Raw genomic sequence first — 24130 nt, 5'->3', positions numbered from 1 at the left:
TTTAGGAAAGTTTGTGGAGAGAGCATATCTGCATCTCAAGAAACTGTTGAAAATTGGAAGAATGATATTCTGAGACCAATGATAGAAGGGTATAAAGATGCAGATGTGTTTAATTGTGATGAGACAGGTTTATTTTTTCGCCTTTTACCTAACCAAACGCTTGCCTTCAAAGGCGAAAAATGTGAAGGAGGTAAAAAACACAAAGATCGTTTGACAGTTCTTTTGGCTGCAAACTCAGACGGTTCTGAAAAATTGAAACCGTTAGTTATCGGAAAATCAAAAAAACCCGCAGTGCTTTAAAAAAGTTAAAACTCTTCCTGTGGACTATGATGGCAACAAAAAGGCATGGATGACATCAGATATTTTCGAACAATGGTTGAGGAAGTTAGATAGAAAATTTTCAAGTGAGAAAAGAAAAGTTTTATTTATTTTGGATAATTGCACCGTTCATCCAAAAATAACGGACCTTTCTGCAATAAAAGTATGCTTTTTACCTCCTAATTCAACAGCAATTTCACAACCACTGGATCAAGGAATTGTCCTAAGTATGAAAACTTTTTACAGAAAATTACAGACCAAAAAAATTTTTGAATTTGTGGATGTTGGAATAGACGCAAAAATTTGTTTTAGATGCTATTGAAATGATTGATTCTGCGTGGAAGTCAGTCACGAGTGCCACGATTCGGAACTGCTTTCGTCATGTTGGTTTTTGTTCCGAGTCTTTGGAAAACGAAAATTTAACCGAAGATTCCACTCAAATATATTTTGAGTTTATATTTTGAGTTTTAAGCTAATTCATCATGCACCGTGTGGGAAAATGTATTTGAGTAGTCTGAATTAAAATCATGCATGTTTCTGTGGAAAAATTGGCAAGTTTTATTTGTTTATTTATTTTCTGTGTACCGTCAATATTTCCATACTGGAAGCGTACCGACTGTTTTTATGCTGGATTTTTTTGTGTCAATAATTACGTTTCTTGTGTAAAAAAATCAAACCAACAAATATTTATACAAAATAAAGCTATTCGAGCGGGGGGAATTTTCCACTTCTATCCTCCCGCCTATGCTAATAATACAAATTTAAACGGTAGGGAGCTTTGATAAACTTGATATTTTTCTCATTTTTTGACTCATAATTTGATAAAAAATATTGATCTTTCGAGAAGTGATCGCACTCAAGTGCCGCGGGGAAAAGATGTAGGGAGTAAAGCGACAAAAATATGAGGAATATTGCCGTAGTTATATTTAAAAATGGCGATATTCACACAACACTATTATTTCTAAACTGTTGTCTGAGCAATGGTTTTTATAATTATGAAATTTTTAATCATTCTTTAATTTAAAAAAACGAAGCTGATTGCGAGTTTCTATTCGATACTCTCTGCTATATTAAACGCCCCCACTATGTATGCTATGTGTTCCTTACTCGCAGCTATATTCTCATCTCGCTTCTCTTTCTTCTCAGTCGTCGCTTTGCTCGCCGCTCCCACTATGTTATTATACTGGTTTTTTTTCATTTGTTCCCCCCCCCCCCTTCAACTTCTTTACCTTTCTCTAAACGTGCGGTTAGGTTAAGACGAGGCTACCATATTTTTCGCCCATTCGTCAAATAGAGATCATCTGAATTTCTTGCCGAAATGTCCCATGGCTTTCGGAGCAATTTGTCAGTCATATTTAGAGTCGCTTTAATGGGAAAATGATCGGAGCCTAATTTATGGATCACCTGAAAATCGACCGTATGAACATACACATTTTAAGACACAATTATATAATCAACTACGCTGGTTCCATTTTGGCTCAAAAATTTATAATTACCTGAATCATCGTGGGTGAAAGCACCAGTTAAGAGAAATAGGTTATCTAACATACAAAACAGATTGAAAAGTTTACCTCTGTGATTTGTAACAAAATCTTTGGAATTACGAGGAATAAAATCATCATTTATGAAGAAGCCGAACGGACACTCGCGATTTGGCGAATTCGATCTTTTATTTATTTGCCAAATGAAACATTTTGTGGCGCAATGGCGATTGGAAGCGCGAACCCTGCTACAGAGGGACACAGACTTGGTTGAACGGATGCAGCTCTTGCTCTACGCGTGCTCTTGTTGGCACACAAGGCTTGAGAAAGACTATCTCTTGAGAGACTCTCTCTTGATCTATGAAGAAAGACTTGATCTCTTCAATACGTTTACATTGGAAAAACACAGGTGTAGGGGGTGGATAGAATGGAAGTGTTTGAAATTTCTAACGGGATGGACCATGAGATACACCATAATCGTCAACTGCTTCGACAAGAGAACACCAGTATCGTTTAGTAAGGGGCAATTCCAGGTTGTCGTAGAAAGTTTTTCTCTAAAGGGTCGTTAATAAATGGAATAGCTTACCACCGGAGTCGTGAATTCTAACACAATTGACACTTTTAAAAAGAAGTATGATACACAGTGGGATAAATCGAGAAGCTATCCATACTTAGATAAGACAACCATAAATTTTTTTATGGGCAGTGTATTATACAGGGTGAATCCGATCTATTTTCTCAAACGAAAGGAGGTGATAGACGAACCCAAGTGGATCATGAAACAACCTACCAACCGTCCTATTCGAAGCGTTTTTGAGTTATGGTGGGCAATCGATTATGGAAAAAAATGCACGAGGTCTGAAAAACCAGAATTTGTGAAGTTTTTCAGAGACCTACACGCAAACTAAGCACATATTTGGAAAGCGCAGAAAAAATCATATAAGGTCACACCAATTTCATTCAAATATCTGGATTTAATGACGAGCTACAGGCGCTGAAAGATTGGCGAAGTTCGAAATCGAATTGTCGCCAAAATTTTTAATCGAAAATTCTGCAAACACCCTTCTAGCTACAATCGGTCAGATTTGCAAAAAAACTTGTCCATTCCACCAGCTTTCGAAAGAGCCTAGAATAAACCAAAATAGTCATCTAGTTCAGGAGAAATTTAGTCGTTTGCTTGCAATACATCACTGAAATCTGCGTTCGTCGTAGTAATTTTAGTACGTTTTTGCGACAATTCGATTTTTCACTTCAACGATCTCAGCGCTTGTAGCTCGTCATTAAATACGAATATCCTGTAGATAAAGATAGTGTCACCTTATAGGATTTTTTTTTCAAAATCAAATTGTCGCTAAAATCTGTAACCGATAATTCCGAATTTTCGTCGAATATCTACTTCGACAAACGCTGATTTCTGGGATGTATTGCAAACAAAAGATTCAATTTCTCCTAAACCAGAAAACAGACATGGGGTTTATTGCAAGCTCATTCGGAAGCTGGTGGAATGGACAAGTTTTTGGCAAATTTGACCGATTGTAGCTAGATGGGTGTTTGCAGAATTTTCGATTAAAAATTTTGGCGACAATTCGATTTTGAACTTTGCCAATCTCTTGCAGCGCTTATACCTCGCCATCAAAACCAGATATTTAGATGAAATCGGTGTCACCTCTTATAGCATTTTTTCTGCTCTTTCCAACTGTGTGCTTAGTTTGCGTACGGGTCTGTCAGTAACTTCATAAATTCTGGTTTTTTCAGACTTGACGCATTTTTATACCATAATCGATTATATATCTCCACCATAAATCTAAAACGGTTTGAAATATGACAGGGTGTTTCGTGATTCACTTGGGTGCGTCTACCCCCTTTCGTTTGGCAGAATCAGATTCACCCTGTATAGTATTAATTACAGTATTAGTTTTTTCTACCGTGATATATGCTTTATATTGGATTGCTGTATTTTGGTTATATTTGAAATCCATATTTTTTATGGGCATCTTTTTTCAGCCACCTCGTTGGGCAATTTTCTCTGTTGTGTGCTTTGTATTTATTTGTAATATTTACATGTTTTATTATACCTTCGATCCAAAAACGGGACATTTTTAGAAGCGGGGCGTATGGTCAATGTCACTTTTTAGAGAAGTGTTCGGCTTTTTATGGATAAAAAAAAAAAATCAGGTTTATCCCAGAGAACTTTAGTCGATGGCGTTTCAGCCTCCCTCAACCATCTTCAGGGGCGGCAGGTAAGCTAGAGCCGCTCTGCGTATGCGTTCCCAACTCAAAATAGGCAGGACGAATACAATATGCAAGTAAAGCTTTGTAGAAGTCCCCAACGTGCAAAAATATTTTGAATTTCGTAAGCTACTTATAGTACATCTTCAATCATCTGGATAGGAAAATTTGCAGATACTAGTCTTTTATTCAAGCCGCATTTGTAATCGACGCACAATTTAACTCCACCATTACTTTTTGGAATGACGACTAATGGTGATTCCCAATCCCTAGTAGGCACTGGAGAAATGATTTCCCCCTCTTTTTGAGATCAAGTTCTTTGTCAACACGGGCTTTGAGTGCATAAAGAATATCACGGCTACTTGTAAAAATCGGTTTTGCATCGGGTCGTAGTGACACATTAGGGACACAACCGAAATTGTCCAAGGCTTAAAGTGAGACCTCTACCGACTCACTGAAGCCAAAAAAAAAAATTCATTCCATAATCAAGACTCTCCAGAAGTTCCATGAACGATTCTATTAGGACAAGTCCAGAGAGAGAGAGAGAAAATGGTACAAGAGTTGCGATGCCTGCGTCGCCCTCAAAGCGCACCACACCCGGGCCCACCTTCAAAGCTACAACGTTGGTGTGCAGTTCGAGAGAATCACCCTGCACATCTTTTTACCGTTACCCAGAATCGACGATGGTGACAAGTACACATTTTACCAAGTGGCCGAAAGCGTATCCCGTTCCTGATCAGATCAAGAAGCAGTGACACTGACTGAAGTTTTAGTGTGAAATTCAGTGTCTCGATTCGGATTCCCCATGCTGATCCATTCCGACCAGGGAAGAAACTTCACTTTAGCAGTTTTCGGCGGCATGTGCAAGCTTCTAGGAAGAGAAAAGACGCAAACACTACGCCGCTAAATCCGAAATCTGACGAGATGATCGAGGTATTTAACAGAACTATTCTGAATCATCTCTCGCTCTCTGTATCCCAGAACCGACAAGATTGGGACTCGAAGTTACCGTTTTTACCACCCTCCTTACCACAGTGAGGGCATAGAGCGACCGGCTGACTTGCGGATAGAACTGCCAGAACGAAAAATTTTAAATGACGGGGCAGTGTTACGAAAATGTATATAAATAGTGATTATTTATCATTTATGTCATTTTCCCCCTGTAAATAACCGATAACGCGTTTTTTTGTAAACGCCTCGAGGTACCGCCAAGTTCGAATGTTTGGCGATAGCTCCGATTCAACAACGTGATGTCAAACCAGAAATGTAAAGATGTCTCTCTCGAATCATCAAGATCATTCTAGAAGGTCTGTTTCGCCCTTATAAGTAGCGCCGCTGAGACGGAACTAAAAATGTTGGGAAATCGTATACGGAAGATACGTTAATTGTAGATCGCATTCCATCTGTAGGTCACGTTCCAAGATCTCTGCTTGTAAATACGTGCAAATACAGTAGACTCTCGGTAACTCGACACCCCAAAAGTATCGACAAACAGTTGAGTTAGCGGGGTTTCGCTCTAAATTTTTGTCTGATCGTTTTTGTGTACTTAATTATATACGGGGTGATTATAAAAAAACTATCCCGACATATGGGCCCCTAACTATCATACCATTCACATAAACTGAATGAAATTTTGGCATAAGGTATTTTGAGGTATGCGCTCAAGAATGATATGGAAAACAACAGTGTCACTCTAACAGTTACGGTTACAGTGAGAAAATTTCGAAAATATCAGATGGCAACACCATGTTTTTTGTATTGGAATACGATCTCCATACTGAAAAACACTGAATAGCGTTGGAATGGCACCTGTAGCACGAAAATCCCCGGAGCTAGGCAAGGAAAAAGTAAAACGGACTTTGCCGTGCACCAGAGCATTAATGTTCGTTTCATTCGTCACACCGTTTCTTCGGCTGAGATCCCAGCCTGATTAGTCCTCCACAAGGTCATGTGGAAAATTTGTGAAACACAATAAAATGCTTTATTTTATGCTGCTTCTCTGTCCTTATTGGTTGTCCTCACTTTTAGCCTATCTACCGCCGGTGATTTTCATGCTACAGTTGCCGTTCGACCGCTATTTAGGGTTTTTCACAATGGAGATCACATTCCAATACAAAAAACTTGGTGTTGCCATTTGATATTTTCGAAACTTTCTCACTGTAACCGTAACTGTTAGAGTGACACTGTTGTTTTCCACATCATTCTTGAGCGCATACATCAAAATACCTTATGCCAAAATTCCATTCAGTTTCTGTGAATGGTATGATAGTTAGGGGCCCATATGTCGGGATAGTTTTTTTTATAATCACCCTGTACATTCAAACAATTCGATTAAATAAAATGCTAATTCTCTCATTAATTTTGATTCGGGGTTGTTTCATAATAGAATCAAAACCTGTAAAAAAATTTACCTCATGAAAAATAATCAAGTATATTTGTTTGTTTTTCTTTCCGCTGAGAAAACAAAAATTCTTCTATACTGTTCAGTTTATCCCGCGATTGTTCGGCTTTTTCCTGAGTGCGTAGGAACCGACGTATCACATCTACAGCGTTTAATGCACCATGGCGAGATGGTACAGATACTTCTTCATCTGAACTTTCTGATTCTATTTCTTCGGAACATGAAGCACTTCCTCTTTGATTGATTGATTCTAGAATATCGTCGTCTTCTAAAAGTCCTGAAGTTACAAGATCAGAGTCAATGTTCACAAATTCATCCTCGATGAAATCACTCATAGCATTATTCATGCTTTCTCCACACGTAATTTGAGTGGAATCTTCGGTTAAATTTTCGTTTTCCAAAGACTCGGAACAAAAACCAACATGACGAAAGCAGTTCCGAATCGTGGCACTCGTGACTGATTTCCACGCAGAATCAATCATTTCAATAGCATCTAAAAAAAATTTTTGCGTCTATTCCAACATCCACAAATTCAAAAATTTTTTTGGTCTGTAATTTTCTGTAAAAAGTTTTCATACTTAGGACAATTCCTTGATCCAGTGGTTGTGAAATTGCTGTTGAATTAGGTGGCAGAAAGCGTAATTTTATTGCAGAAAGGTCCGTTATTTTTGGATGAACGGTGCAATTATCCAAAATAAATAAAACTTTTCTTTTCTCACTTGAAAATTTTCTATCTAACTTCCTCAACCATTGTTCGAAAATATCTGATGTCATCCATGCCTTTTTGTTGCCATCATAGTCCACAGGAAGAGTTTTAACTTTTTTAAAGCACTGCGGGTTTTTTTGATTTTCCGATAACTAACGGTTTCAATTTTTCAGAACCGCCTGAGTTTGCAGCCAAAAGAACTGTCAAACGATCTTTGTGTTTTTTACCTCCTTCACATTTTTCGCCTTTGAAGGCAAGCGTTTGGTTAGGTAAAAGGCGAAAAAATAAACCTGTCTCATCACAATTGAACACATCTGCATCTTTATACCCTTCTATCATTGGTCTCAGAATATCATTCTTCCAATTTTCAACAGTTTCTTGAGATGCAGATATGCTCTCTCCACAAACTTTCCTAAAAACAATGCCATGGCGCTCTTTGAATCGGGTCAACCATCCACTGCTCGCAGTAAAATCAGCTTTATCGAGACTTTTTGCGAAATCCTTTGCTTTCTCTTGAATTATTGGTCCTGATAATGGGATTGAGTGAGATCGAGCGGATTTGAACCACAAAAGAGTTGCTTCTTCTACGTCACTGAAGTCTGATTTTCTTATGCGTTTTCTGCTTGGTTCATAAGAAGATTCAAATGCTGACAAAATTTTTTCCTTATTTTTGGCAAATGTTGAAACAGTGTTCCGTGCAACTCCATATTCTTTGGCGAGTTCACTCTGAGTTTTACCCGATTCTAGTTTTTTCAAAATTTCAACTTTTGATTTTAAACTTAAAGTGTGAAGTTTGAGTGGAGCCATTGTATTCACGGCCGTCGATACTCAAGATGAAAACCAAATGATATATTCAGCGTCTAACAGGCTTTAACCCTTTTTCTTTTACTCCTTTTCCAAGAAATCGTAAAACTGAGTTCCACCGAAAACATTCTTTACAACAGATGATATCAAAACTCACAATAGACAAGATTTTTATCCCTATTGGATGTTGACAATATCCACACTTTTTTTGACCATGAAAAGAATGAGACCTTTTTTGGAAACTCCACTAAAATGATAAGCCGGCCAACAGGTTTCAAACATTTATTCTTCACATACACGCCCGCTCCCAATGCAAAAAAGGGGGACCCATCATAGAGAACAAAGAAACAAAGGATTGTCAAAGTACCCATGAACAATGTCAAAAAATTCTTAGAACTGGTAACAGAAGGCCAATTGTAAAAACCAGTAGTGGTGGAGGGAAAAAATCATAGAGTCGACTTAAGCGGAGTTAAGCCAAACATGTGTCGAGTTAAAGAGGTTTCCCTACATTGAAATTAGTATTGTGCCAACCAAGAGAATAATTGATGTCGAGTTATCCACCAGAAGAGTACCACCTAGCGGGCGAGAAAGTGCACACATCAGTCTAGTAATAGCAATGATAGCGTTCGGACGCGATGCAAATTGGGGCGTTAAACCTTCGTTATGGCTGACCTCACAGATTTCGAAAGAGGCATGATTGTTGGAGCTTGTCTTGCCGGGGCCACAGTAACGAAAACGGCCACCCTTGTTGGTGTCGGGAAAAGTACCGTGTCGATGGTAATGACAGCAAACAGGGAAAGACATCATCTGCCAAGCATAACAGTGGCCGAAAGTCGACGATGACTGATAGACCCAGAAGGGTTTTGCAGCAGATTGTAGCCAGAAAGCACAAGTCAACAGCATCCCAGATAACATCTGAGATTAACACACATCTACAGGAAAGTGTATCGACAAAACTATCCGCCGTGAACTGCATGCAGCAAACATACACGGTAGAGCGGCTATTCCAAAACCATTCGTGACACCATGCAATGCCTTGAAACGACGAACATGGCGTCACGAACATAAGAATTGGAGACAACAATAATGGGAGAATGTCATCTGGTCAGACGAATCGTCGTTCACATTATTCCAGACTAACGGACGTGTTTACGTTTGGAGAACGCCAGCACAAGCCTATGATGTTGACTGTCTCCTTCCTATTGTTAAGCATGGAGGGGGGATCAGTGATGCTGTGGGGCGCGATGTCTCACCGTGGTCTCGGCCCACTTGTTGTCCTGGATGGGCGGGTTAAAGCATCGGTTTATGTCAGTATTCTGGCCGACCATCTTCATCCAAAGGTGCAATATTTGTTGCGATTCTCGACCTCTGTTCCAAGAAAATAATTCACCAGTTCACACTGTTGGAATTGTCGGAGATTGGCTTGATGAACACGATGATGAACTGCAACACTTCGTGTGGACCGCTCAGTTCCCTGATCTGAATATAATTGAACCTTTGTGGGGTATTTTGGAGGCCAAACTGCGCAGTAGGTTTCCACCTCCAAAGACACGTTCTAAATTAGTGACCTTTATGCAGGAGGAGTGGCTATGTATCCCTGCGACTTTTGTGCATGACTTGTATTTGTCCATCCCACGACGGATACAAGCTGTAATTAATGCAGGAGGGCCAACAGCCTATTAACAAAGATTTTGTCTCATTTCGCAGGTGCCCATATTATTTTGTCCAATCCCTGTAGTTGGGGCCCTGTTAATCGATGTACAGTGCTATTTTGGCATCCTAAAATTTAGGTTCGCAGTGCTGAGGTAGAGCACAATAGAAACGACTTAGCGAAAAAAAAAAAATATGAACTAAGACAGTGTACCAGCAAACCCCAAATAGTTCTTTATTCCCACCCACGATCAACTACACCAGTGTTTCCCAAAGTGGGCGATGGAATGGTCCGGGGGGGGGGCGATAGAAGCTACGGGTATAACATAGAATCCTATGGGTTCACACTTGAGTTGAGAGAAAAATATTTCTGAAGGGGGCGATGGAACAAAAAGTTTGTAAAGACTATACATGCACAACCCACGGGCCAAATCATCACCACCTAGAGATAGAAGGCCTCTGCAGTGTTTGCCATAAAAGTCATTCAGACTACCTAGCAAGTTTGCCACATTTTGAAACACAGCATCCTATTTCGTTTCTTCTTATTTTGGCATAGAATATACCTGATTGACTCACAAATACCGCATAGTGATTGGATGTGGGGCATAGAAATCGCTAATTCTGAGCCCGATCATTTCTTTTCCTCGCAATGATGATACTGGCACGAGCACAGGGTTGGTAAAAAAACCGGTTTTTTTGGTTTAAACCGGTTTTTTTGTTTTAAATGGTATTAACATTAAAAACAATGAAATTTCTGAAAAATCATTCAAACTTCCAATAATTAACAAAAATAAAATGTTTATTAATGTAATTAACACTATTCCCACGCTAATTAATCAATAAATATTTATTAAATTTTAACAAAAACCAACTTTTGCCATTTAATTATTTTTTGCTTAACTCAATGGATTACTGTGTGTTTGAAAATTCTTTTAATGTTATTATTAATCATATAATATATAAAGGTTTTTCTCCAGTTACTTTCAGTATACTTAATTAGGAAGCTATTTTGCAAAAAGTAATAAAAATTAGGTGAATATAATGCATTTAATGATGCATAAATAATGCGGATTAATTAACGATGATTTACGATATACAGGGTGATTATAACTAAGGTTCTGATTTCAAAACACTAAAAAAAGAGCGATTGTCAGAATGACTTGAAAATTGACATGAATATTCCTGAAAAAATTCAATTTTATTTGATAAAGGGGAAAAAATACTTAAAAATGTAAAATTAATGACATCATCCAACATGTGGGAAATTTGCTCGCAGAATGGAAACGATAGCCAGTCAAGGCAAAATTATAACTTAATTATAGCATTGCACGAGTCCATAATTCACGGGAAACATCACAAAAAAAATGAAGTAATTGAACAAATAACTACAACTTACTCAAAAAATGTTAAATATGTTGTCCACCGCGTGTTCTGGCTATGAGGTTGAAAGCACAAAATTTTTTGTTCAACAGCAGAATCGGAATATGCCATGGTCATAATGTGGATGTGCTTGCAATTCAGCTTTATTAAACCAAACGCGCCCCCTTTCCCCCGTTCATATTGCTGAGGAATGAGGAACTTCTAACGTATAGGGAATGTGCTGGAGATTACAATTCATCAAAGTTTGCAATCTGACCACTGTTTATAACATTTTGAGGTACCCCCACAGCCAGTAGTTACAAGGGTTAAGGTGCATCCTGTCAAAATGGGTCTTCAGCAGCTGCTTTGCTGGTATTGCAATGTGCATCTTGATAGAAGTTCTATCCCCACACTGATGCTGTGGAAGTGCCGAAATGATGTGGTTGCACAAAATAGATTATACTGCTGGCCAAGTATAGCATCATCTACTTGCACATTTTGCACTTTTTTCTTTTGCGAAAGAAACTTCCATTGCTTCAGGAGTATCCATGCAAATTTTCAGGTCATTCCGATCAGTACTTATTGTATAGTTTTGGAATCAAAACTTAAATTATAATCACCCTGTATATAGCTGATTATTTTTTATAAATTTGTTACTACTATACAGTAGAACCTTGATTAACTGGGCTTAACAGTGTGTGTGTGTGAAAGTATAAAAAAACAACTATTGAATATTAAGACTGGGAGATATAGAGTAGGAGATGTGCTACTTCTTATGGGAATGTATGTGAGGTAATGTAACAACTAGTACACTAGTCTTTGTCCTTTAAGGACAGCTGGTGTCTTTATTGGATTATAGGACCACCTGCCCCTAGCATGATGGTGTCACTACTGTAGCTGCTTCTTTGTGAAGGGAAAAAGAAACCCTGTGAGATATGTAATACACCACTACATTTAGATGTGTGATGCAATCTGTATTCATGAATTTGCTAAAGATAGAGCATCAGAATGTAGCCAAAGGTTAGAAAATGTTGTAAGAATGAGAAGTTTTGGCTTTTATATATAACTTTAAATGACTAAGATACTTCATATGAAAAATATATATATATTCTGGCCACTTTTATGAGACTTTTTGAAAAAAACCACTTATAAAATCTTATGTCATTTAAAGATATACAGTCAGAATGTACCCCAAGGATATAAAATAAGGTAAATATGAAACATTTTGGCTAATAATGAACAAATATGATATTTTTCAGGGAAAAAAATAATATTTAGGCCACTTTTATCTGATTTTTTGAAAAAAACCAAAGTGGTTTTTTTAAAAAAACCAGTTGGTTAAAACCAAGGTTTAAACCATGGTTTAAACCAACATGGTTTAAACCAAACAACCCTGCACGAGCAGGAAATTTTTTTCCCAAAATATTCTGAGGGAAAATGGACTATTTACTTGACGTCACAAGCAGAGTGCGAAGGCCTTCTATCTCTAGGTGGTGATGGCCAAATGTGGGACACGGGCCCTAGGAGTCATCTGATGTGCCTGCGATCTCACACCTAATTTTGTAAGAACGAATCACATTCTCAGATCAGTTCAGTGACTCGCAGCAAATTCACTTAAATAACCTGGGCGTTGTTCCAAATCACTTAAGTGATCCACGGCACATTCCCTACTTCAATTAAGTGGTCCATAGCACATTTTAAGATCACTCAAGTGACCCGCCCTACTTAAATAGATCACTTAAATAGCCCGTCAAGATATGAACATTTTAAATATTTTTGTAAGAAAATTCAAATATTGCAGAAAAAATACCTTAATATTCCATGTTTGAATCATTCTCCATTAATTAAAATGATTTTGAAGGCTAATAACAAAATATTTTTCAGGAAAAAGAGAGACTGACTCTATGCCCCTCACCCAAAGGTAGATCCTGCGAACAAACCACAAAACTTTTAGTAAGATGCCAGTAACTGGCTCTTGGAGAAATTGAGGAAGGTAGTGGAGCATAATAGATCATATACTACTAAGTGATATAATATTTATTACACATAGCATTTTTTAATCTTTTCATCTTCATTTTTTTCTCTTATCTTTTGGCGATTATTTAAAACGGTCTTTCAATTTTAGTATCTGCATTATTATTTTATATACAGGATTCCATAATTCCCCCTTGTTGCATTTTACTGGCCAACCGTTGATCCTAGAGGCATACTTCCAATCAGAGAAACATAACATGTAGAACTCAGATACAGCACACAAGAGATTGTATAGTTATCATTAGAGCCCGGATTACATACACTAAAAAAGTGGCAAAATATGCTCTAAAAATATGCAAATATGCACTTAAAAATGCGAAAATATGCACTTAAAAATGCAAAAATATGCACTTATAAATGCAAAAATAAGCACTTAAAATACAAAATGTGCACTTAAAATACAAAATGTGCACTGAAAATTCCAAAATATGCATTAAACACCCCAGAATATGCATTAGAAATCTTGAAAAAGTCAAAAATTCCGAAATATGTATAAAAAAAGGGAAAATATGCATTAAAAAACAGAAAATATGCATTTAAAAACAGAAAATATGCATTAAAAAAGAGAAAATATGCATTAAAAAAGAGAAAATATGCATTAAAAAAGAGAAAATATGCATTAAAAAATACACCATGCAAAAAAAGCGAATGTGTTTTTAAAATACATGTTTTCTATTGGTGCATATGTATTTCATTTTTACCAAAAAATATCCCCTCATATATATGTATACAGCATATGCAAATAACTTCTACATATTTTTTATTCAGGCATTTTTTTAGTTTTCAGTTTGTTGTAGCTGCTCAATAACGAAAATAGGAGTAATAAAAGAATTTCGACACTATTTCTAAAAACAAAATTAACATTTTGACACATCTCTAGAAATAGCCTTACAATAAAACTGTTAGTAGTCGTAAAATACTTTATAAATATGTATTAATTCACTAAATTTCACATACCGGGAAAAAAAATCGATGTTATGAAAATATTACGAACAATATTTATTTGGAAAATTATAAAAAAAAAAAGTGAGTTTAAGTAAACCTTCAAAAATATGCACTTATACTGGAAATTCTTTGATTTTATGCATTTATATGCATTAATACTAAAAAAGGCCAAAATATGCAAATGCATATGCACTTGCATATAATCCGGGCTCTAGTTATCATAATATAAAAATCAACTTTTTATATGTACATACATCCTCAAAAATCCAATTAAAATGTTTTTTCCGTCTTTCCAAGGGCCAAAAAAATTGCACGTTTCTAAATGCAATATTCGCTGATATATTAGAATTCAAAAATCTGAGAAAAGTTGGGAAGGAATAGCATAAATGAGGTAAAGAAGCATGGTTCATTAGTTTATGTCATTCTTTCCTAACTTTTCTCTGAATTTTGATTCAAAAATATCTCAGAAAATATTGCATTTAGAAACATGGATTATTTTATGTTGGCCTCAGGCGAGGCAGGGCAGCGACTTTCTAATTGGGTTTTTGAGGACAGGGTGTCTGCATAAAAAGTTAATTTTTCTATTTTGATAATTATACAGCCACCTTGCAACATAAATGACATTGATATATATATATATCAAAGTTCTACACATTATTTGAACACTTTTTCTCACTGGAAGTATGCCTCTAGGATCAACAGTTTGCCAGTAAAAGGTGAATTATAGAATTCCCTGTATGTAGGCTACAGAGGCACTAACATGGCCCCCGCATCCTGAAGCAGGGCCCTTAAGCTGCGATCTTTCACGGGCCCCTTCATGATGAATTTATAGTGTGAAAAAACAAAAAAATGATGAAAATCATCCAGGGCTGGAGCCTTGTCAGCCCACCCCTTGTGGGGGCCATGGGCACTAACATGAAGAAAATATTGGTAGGGTTTTAAGTTGGCAGTCGTCCTGTAAATACAGGACTGATGCACAGGAGGTGGAGGGAGTGTGTTGCATTGATATTCATGAATAAGTGGGGGGGGGGGCTGAAATAGCCAGAGCTTCCCCCCAAGGCACCTATGAATATATATATTTGTATATTCATTAGAATTTACATATGTAATATCTATTTATATTCAGCATAGACACATTTTTTGAAATATATATATTACTTCTCTATATTCTTCTCTCTTATAACTAAGATTGCCTACATATACGCAGGACCTAGTATTTTTGATGAGGCCACATGCATCGATTAGGGCATATAGGGAAATGTATTTAAGGAAAAACTTTGAATAAGTATTTTAAATGGACCAAAATGATAATTTCTTCCATTATTTAAATTTTTTTATGAGAATATTTTAAATTTTTGACTGACTTGGGTTCCCCTCTCTGGGTACCCCTCTGTATGTGCAATGGTAGTGCAATGAGTTGCATTTTGAGATTTATACATAATTGCATAAAATATTCTACATGTTTACACTAATAAAAAAAGTTTGGAAAAAAAACCGATGTGTTAAAATTTTTGCTATACTCTTTAATTTAACAGTCTTTCTTTGGGAAATATTAAACAAATTATATCAACATATGTATCTTTGTGTTGTAGTAGTAAACAATGGGAGGAGAGTTAAAACTAATTGAGATCAGAATCTTGAAAAGGGAAACTGTTAAAAGATAGTTGAATAAAGATATTAAAGATATGTCAAAAGTAGATTTCCAAACATAGCTCTGCCACAGAAGTTGCTCTAATGAGTTTAAAACATAAGATTTTTTTTTGTTGCTATGAAAAATATTAAATGATCAATTTTTGTCAATTTCGTATTAATATTTTATGTCTGGAAACTATTAATTTATTACATAAAACCTTTTTGCTGCAAAAATAATTTTATTATGAATGAAGATAATAATTGAATGAAGCAATATAAAGAGACCACAAACAATGAAAGAAAACATTTCAATCAAATGTTTACATTCTTTTTCTAATGGTTAAAAGCATCTGGCGCTGGTAATGTAAACCAATTTTTTGGCTCATTGAGAAAGGTAATCGAGCATAATAGATCATATCACTAAGAAATATAACACAAACTTGATATTGCACGTAGCTAACGTTTTAACAATTCAAAAATAAAATGTTTCTCATCTTTTGTCAATTATTTATGAGATCATCTCAATTTTATTATTTGTCATTGCTTTTGTATACAGTCGAACCCTGATTCAATGTTGAACTCCTTGTTTTATTATATCTTTTTTTTTTAATTCTGATGAAAATAAAAGTAAAACCCCTTTTGCTCGATTTAAAAAAAAAACAAAAATCGTTGATATAATGAATTATTTTTGAATTATCACTAATTCTTTTCTTCTTATTTCTTGTCACCCGAAACCGCAATCCAAAGATTTTTCTTTCCAGGATTTGACCTTCAGCTTTTCTTCAGAGACAAACAAAAAAAAGGGAGACACGCAAACCTTTTTTTATTTTTTAGTAAAAGGAAGCAATAAAGACATTTAGAGTGTACGTGAGAGTGCTTCTGGCAAGCAAAAATGGCATGTCAGGTGAAAAGAAAATCTTTTTCAATTAGCAAAAAAATTACAATTTTGATGGAATTTGATAAAAACGTTGGATCTCATAAAGCCTCAGCTCAATGACTGGGTGTTTCTGCATCAACATCAATGGCAATTGTAAAACATTGCGAAGAAATTGAAAAATCAAGGTGTGGAGAAAGTTCATAAAAAAAAGAAAATCTCTCAAAGCAACCCTCTTTCTGAGATGAAATCTGAACTAGTGGAATGGCTTCACTCTCTCCGTGTCAAAAATGTTGCTGTGAGTGGTTCTCTTATCAAACAAAAGGCCTCGCAACTTGCCACATGACGTAAATAATTTTGCTGCTTCAAATTGATGGATTTACTGATTTAAAACTTGTTACATCGTGCAGAAAGCAATATGTGGAGAAAAGTCCAGTGTTCATGAAGAGTTAGTAACTATTAGAGTTAGTGCAATGATTGGAAAAAAAAAATTGTTGCATGAAATAATTGAAGGATATTCACCTGCCAATATTTTTAACGCAGCTGAGACTGGGCTATTCTATTATATACAGAAGAACAGAACTCTTTGCTTTCACAATGAAAAATGCTATGCGGGAAAAAGAAACAAAATGAGAATCAGATTACTTGCGTGTTGCAAATGCTGATGGATCTGAGAAACAAAAACCATTTGTCATAGGAAGGTCCCTCAATCCACTGTTTTAAAAACATTAAAACATTACAGACTGAATATGATGCAAACTAAAAATCGTGAATGACATCTTCAATATTCATGAAATATATATGAAATCTCTCAATAAACAAATGTTAAAGTTGTTTTTCAGCCTGCTAACTGCACAAGCGCCCTACAGCCACTTCTCTTGGGAATCATACGTTCATTTAAAGTGAACTAACAGAAATTGTTGGTGCAGAAAATTATATTCTCTGTAAATGACAATGAAGAAATACAGCCTAAAGTGAACCTACTGGAGTCTGTACATTTCATTAGGGTATCTTGGGATCTGTAACAAAGCAAATTGTAATGAAGTGTTTTAAGGAAGCTGGTTTCCTGTCGTCAGCAAAATTGAACAGTTTGTTGAAGAAATTATCACTGAAGAAGCTGAATGGGAAACGATTGGCTCTGGAATGAGTTTCAATGATTATATAATGCGTGACGAGGACATACTCATTTGTGATAGAGAATCTACTGAACTCAAATCTTCAAGAACCAGCGGATAGTACTGACCTCGACAATGAAATGGAGTATTCTTCAGATGATGCCTTGAGGGGCATTCAAGCAGTAAAGAAACAACCTGATGCAGTATGATATAGATGATTTTATATTTTCATACCTCCATAAAATTGAAAGCAAAATTTGTGAAAAATCAACATACCAAACAAACTTCTATCAAGCAATTTTTTCATGTGTCCCGACTATTCTTAGCTTTATATATTTTTGCTGATATTCTCAGAAATTGATCGTAACAGCAACCCAAAGAAGCGGTTTCACTAAGGGTTCTTAATGTTTTCTGTTCCACGAAAAATTTTTGACAGTAAGATAATTTCCACGAACCGCCTGCACCAATAAAATGAAGGCCACAAATTCCTTTACAAAATAATAATCTGTATACCGCAATGTACAAACAATGAGTTGATTTAGAATTAAGGACTTACCGGCTGTTAGGCCATGGTCTGCTATTTTTTTTTTATGCTTTGTCCGCAGCTGTGTTGTGCATCTTCAGAGGTGAGTTGGATACTACAGAGTGTCCATGAGATGCCCTTCTTATCAACTGTTCTGGCTTTACCAGCTATAGATTGTTATCACCGGCACTCTGTAGTACCGGACTCGCCTCTAAAGATGGCTGCCTCAGCTGCGGGTGAAACGTTTGAAAGAAATAGCAGACCATGACCTAACAGCCCGATAAATCCTTATATGCCGGCCGACAAAGCCTATGCTGAAGCAAAGAGTTAATTGTTTTCTCATCCAAACTCACAGACCCAAGAAAGTCTCTCCCAGAACCCCTGCCTTTGATTAAGTAAAATAAGTGAAAGTAGACAGAAAAATTAACCAAAGTATGGTCTGGGTAAATTAAAGTAATTTTTTGTTTCTTCATGCTATGAAGTCATTATAGAAGGGCCCATGAAAAGTCTGGCTTGAGGGCCTGCCAAAGATCCCAGCCTAAGGGCCTGCTCGAGAATGTGGGGGGGGGGGAAAGACTCTGAATTTTGAAATTTAAGGAGGTAAAGCAAAAAAAAAATGGTTTTTATATATAAAAAACATGTTATGGAACATTATATATAGAAAATATTTGGATGTTTCATGGGGGGGGGGGCATCAGGATTTCAGAGATGGTTTGATGGGGCATGGCCTATAAAGGTTGGGAACCACTGGTCTAATCAGTTTGAACTCGATTTAATGAATAAAAATGCCTGATATAACTGATTCATTAAATCAGGGTTCGACTGTATGTATATTTCAGGACTTGACAAATGCTAGGTCTTGATTTGCCATGACTAAAAAATTGGTATAGGCACCTAAAATTTCCTATGTGTGGTTATTACTTAAATCAGAGTCTGAGGCAGGGCTGCATCTGGATGCTTTGTCAGCAGGGGAAAGCACACATTTTGGACCTCCTTGTAATGTTTAGAGAGAGGTTAAAAATGTGAAAAAAATTTGTGCTCCTTCTAGTCCAGCATTCAGGGCATCAGAACCGCCTGCTCCCCCCAGTTGCAGCCCTGGTCTGAGGACAATTTTGGAATTTACATTAGAGTATCCACCAATGGGAGGGGGGGGGCACTATATCCTGAAATAGTCAAAATATATGTTACTTTGGACACATTTTGCTCAAAAAATAAATTTTTAGCTCGTAAAAAAATATTCAGAGACCCAGTTTTTTGTGATTTGCCAAGACCTGAAGAAATTGTGTGTATTCATCAGAATTTGGGTCTGTAATATATGTATATATCCAGTATATTCACATATTTTTATATGTGTAAACACTCATATCTCTTATGTAAGACTACCTATGCACTGATTTTACACTCATGTCCACAAATTAAGGATAATGCCAGCTCCGGCAAATAAAGGTTCAGAAACAAAACAAACGTTACTTATTCATAAAGCCCATTTATTAAACAAAAGATAAAGAACAAAAACGATGGTGTATGTATGATACCATTCATAAAAACTATGATTTTTGCTCCCTGGAGCAATTGCAAAAAATATCTCCTTTACAAAAAACTTACTATTACATGGTTTGTATGATGAATAATACATTGTATGTCTCCGATGCGATGAAATACAGTCCGTACAACGCCTAGGCATGCTGAGTATCAAATTATCGATCTGATCTTGGGGAAGTTCCGGTACACATGTAGGAGGTGGTTGACGGGCTGCAACTCGTTGGCCAAGCATGTCACACACGTGCTCTATCGGATTCAAGTCAGGTGAGAATGCTGGCCATTCCATATGGGTTATATCCACAGATTCAAGGCATTCATTTACCATGTTTGCTCTGTGAGGACGGGCGTTGTCATCCATAAACACAAATTCTGCACCCATGGCACCCCTAAACAAACGTGCATGTTGTTCCAGAATGATGTCCCGATAAATTTAGGCTTTCATGGTTCTGGTTTGAACATGCAGATCTGTTCTTGAACCCAGTATAATTCCACCCCAAACGAGCAATGCTGCACCACCGTAACGGTGTCATTCAATGATGTTGTCTTGGTGGTAACGGGTACCTGGCGTTCTGAAAGTCCGACGTGAATCAGACTGCAAGCTAAACCTGGACTCGTCGGAAAACATCACACAAGCCCACTGTGACGATGTCCACATTGCATGTTCTCTACTCCAGGCTAATCGCTGCCCACAGTGAGTTGCCGTGAGCGGAACACATCTGACAGGCCTGCGAGCATATAGACCAATATCTCCCAAACGTCTGTACACGGTTTGCCTTGAAACTATGGTACCCGTGGACGCTGTGCTCCGTCTGCTTCTTTTGGCAGTTACTGCCACAAACCGGTCTTCATTCGGCGTTGTAACTCGGGGGCGACCTGTACTGTAACGTCTACTGACATTTCCGTTATCTTGGAATCGTTGCCAAAGCCTAGAGATGACACTTTGGGCAATTCCAAGTTCCTCGGACACTTCCATCTGAGTACGCCCACATTCCAGGTGGCCAATAATTCTACCACATAAAAAATCATCCACATGCGTCCTCTGTGTCATAACTATTCGCTTATGGCACTGAGCGCCTTACAGAACTCTTGTGAACAATTTCACTTCTTTGCCACCATTCCTTAAATACCCCCCTCTTACACTCTCGTCACCGTGACGTACTATCGGCATCATCTGGTGGTTTCCTGAAATTTGCATATCATTCTTGCAGATGTGTGTGATAATTCTACAGGTGAAATTTTTACTTTAGATTTCGATTTCCGTGTGATTCTGAATTATCCTTAATTTATGGACATGAGTGTATATATGATTTAAAATAATTATGTACTTCTCTTCCTGTCACAATGGTAGTAGAATGTTGTGAGTTGACCTGATATCTATAATTGATTTGTACGTTTTAAAACCAAAACCAAATAATAAAACCACTAATAAGACCAAATTTATAGGACAATAAAATTTTTGTGTAAAAGTGTTTGCTATACTGGTTTCCTTTAAAGTTCTTGTTTGTGAAATATTTGAAAAAGCACTATTTTGATGTATGCATCTTTGTGGTGTACTTGTAAATGATGACAGTTCACACAAAAACAAATTTATATCTAGTTTTCGAAAAGAAAAACTGTTGCAAGAGATATAATAGAACTTCCTTTATCTGAAGCAAGAGGGACTGAAGTAGATGCTAATTTATGATCTGGTCATTTATGTGTAATACCTCCAAGTTTTATAGTCTGATTTTCTTGACCACATATTCCGTAAATTTGATACCCATTTAAACTTGTAATTCTATACAAATCAGTTTGACAAATCAAGAAAAAATTTACGTCAGTCAAATTTCTTGGGAGCCAAGCATGATTTTGTTCTCAAGGAAAATGGTTAATTTTCTAATTGCAGTGGTAACCTGGTACATCTGGGATTTGTCAAGCCCTGTTACAAATCATTTACACTATTTCTTTGATCACTGATCTTGCCTACGTTCTTTCAGCCTGCTCATCCTGTTGAATAATTATTTTTGCTCATGAGAAAAATTATTTTGGTTGTTCCTAATATATTCTTTCATAGTTCTTGTTTGTGAAATATTAAAAAAAAAAGGAAAAAGTCCTATTTTGATCAATGTATCCTTGTGGTGTAATTGTAAATGATGTCAGCAGCTCAAATTAATTTATACCAAGCTCTTAAAAAAGAAAAACTTCTAAAGCAGATAGTTAAATGAAGACATACATGAAGATTAAAGTAATTTTATGCATATAGCTCTTTCATAGAAGTTACAGTTAATTGAAGAGTGATTTGGAGCTGGATTGAATTTCCAGGTATTGTGTGTGTTCTTTCATTATATAAATTTTTTAAATGAATATGTGAGAAAAAAAAACTGTATTCCCACACACAGCCAGAGTTGGAAAAATCTACTGCCTGAGACATGTAAAAATTCTTACCAGGCATGTATTTTTTTCAACCACATGCCCAACGCGGGCACATAAATAACCAAAACATTCAAACTCTTCTTTTTTTGATTAATCAGCAGCAATGCAAGATCAGTCATTTTATGACTCGCTACAATAACTGTATGGGTATGCAATAAGGTGAATAAGATTTTTTTTGTCATAAAGGCTAAATAGAGCATATTCAGGAAGTTTACTGGGGTGGGATAGTAATATGACACACAGTAGAGTCTTGATAATCTGAGGTAAACGAGATTATTGTATTATATTATTATATTATATACAGTAATCTCGGATTACTGTAAACTCGAATTATCTGAAAAACTATAGAAAATAACTTTCAGGAAGAAGGAAACTCCCTATATTTATTTTAAGGTAAATATACCATATACATTATGAAGTAAAAAATTAGGAAAATACAAGGTCCATCCCTGGGCTGGCCGGAACTTATCCTTCTTATCTGATGAAATGGTTGTAACTTGTTTGCTTCAATGTAACTATTCATAATTACTCTCACCTTTTTTCAATTTTTGATTCACAGGCTTCATTCATTAGATTAGGGCTGCCAAGATCCATGTCTTTATAACAGGGGATCCAGCCGCAGGGATCCCATATGAAAATATGATTTTGTTTTTCACTATAAATTTACTATAACCTGCAAAAAATTCTGGCCTGAGGTCACACCTAAGCCACTGGCATAGGGATCAAGACCCCTCCTCACCCCTTTATTCATAGACGAACATATGGGGCAAAGTCCTCTTAAATATAAAACTACTGAGATTCCTAAGAAAAATGAAATAAAATGCATTCTTGGCAACAAACAGGAAGAGTGAGGTTTTTCAGAAGAAGTTTTGCAAAAATTCTAGCACCTCGGATTATCCGAAACCTCAAACTTTCGGAACTCAAATTATCAAGACTCCACTGTATGTAAAATGATCATATTATTTGAATCCTTTTCAGTTAAAGGTATGCTTTAATAACAGGTTGAGAAGAAAAAGGCTTTAATGATTTCCTGGAAGTGCTATATAATAAGGTTTGCTGATGGTACTGCCTAAATCATCGTAATTTAGGAGCTATTAATAGAAAAGCATGCCTTATCTTGATGAATGCGTCTGTGGCATAATTGTAAATGATGCCAGGAGCTTAAAAAAATAATTTATACCTAAGTTAGTACTTAAAACTTCTAGAAGAAATAGTTCAATGAAGATAGCCTTTACACAAATGAATTAAAAGTGATTTTCTAAATATAAGCTCTTCTTTAGAAGTTGCTGTGTTTAGTTAGTTAAATTCACAGGAACTGTTCTTTCATTTATATATAATTCTTCGTGGGATTTTAAATAAATTTTTGAAGAAAAAATGTATTCCCAGCAAATGATTAGATTCACTCCCCCTTAAAGATAATATTGAAGTTTTATATCAAGTAGATCTTTTACTATACCTTGAAAAATTTTCAAGCCTGTGATATTTTTAGAAAATGTGTATATATGTTAATGCCACAGAACTCTGTGGGTTTATAATAACATATGATTTTGATCATATATGGTAAATTGAGATCTATGACAGATCTAGGTGATATTATTGAATGTTGCACGTATAATATGACTCACCAAGCCACAAATATCTGCGGGTGAGTTTCTTAGGACTTCATAAATGACCGGCGGGAAATCACAGTTTTCTCCTCCACAAATGCTAAAGCCATAACCGAAAGAGTCACTCCGGCGAAGTCTCACCTCCTTCACATTACTCTCCATCTCGTAAAGAGCAAACTGTGAAACAGTATTTACCTTCATTGTTGTCCCCCTTTTCCTCCGCCTTTTTAAACCCCCTCCTCATATCTATACATTGAAAATCGGCGATTCGAGCAGAGAATAGCCAGGTAGTTCAAAGCCCTGTATAAATGAACTGACGTTTGATTGATATGTTATGATTATACTTTTATTATTCTTGTTATGTATTTATTTTGTAAATATTTAATAAAAAATTTTTTCATGCAAGGATTCACCATAAAATTGAAATTTTTTTTTTCCCCCTGTATACATCTGCAGAAAGAAGTAGATGTTTTTGAATTTTATGATATTGGTTCTGTT

At 36.3% G+C, this 24130-nt stretch overlaps 1 protein-coding gene across 2 annotated transcripts in view; it reads right to left on the bottom strand.

The window, feature by feature from the left end:
• The window catches only part of LOC149085206 (PH and SEC7 domain-containing protein-like), a 148902-nt gene extending 125008 nt beyond the window's left edge, over window positions 1-23894 (bottom strand). Inside the window, exon 1 of one of the 2 annotated variants that reach the window (XM_089233069.1) lies at window positions 23651-23894. In XM_089233069.1, the coding sequence (XP_089089195.1) occupies window positions 23651-23833 (183 nt within the window). In that variant the 5' untranslated portion in view covers window positions 23834-23894. The remainder of the gene's footprint in view (window positions 1-23650) is intronic. The other variant, XM_089233070.1, reaches the window with a different exon arrangement.
• Between the last annotated feature and the right edge of the window lie 236 nt (window positions 23895-24130).

The sequence above is a fragment of the Pholcus phalangioides genome, unplaced genomic scaffold (assembly GCF_987345545.1).
Source record: "Pholcus phalangioides strain wild (caught in Gottingen) unplaced genomic scaffold, Ppha-v1.0 ptg000007l_1, whole genome shotgun sequence".
Taxonomy (NCBI): Eukaryota; Metazoa; Arthropoda; class Arachnida; order Araneae; family Pholcidae; genus Pholcus; species Pholcus phalangioides.
Note: the sequence above shows the minus strand (reverse complement) of the source record. Positions and strands in the feature narration are given on the sequence as shown.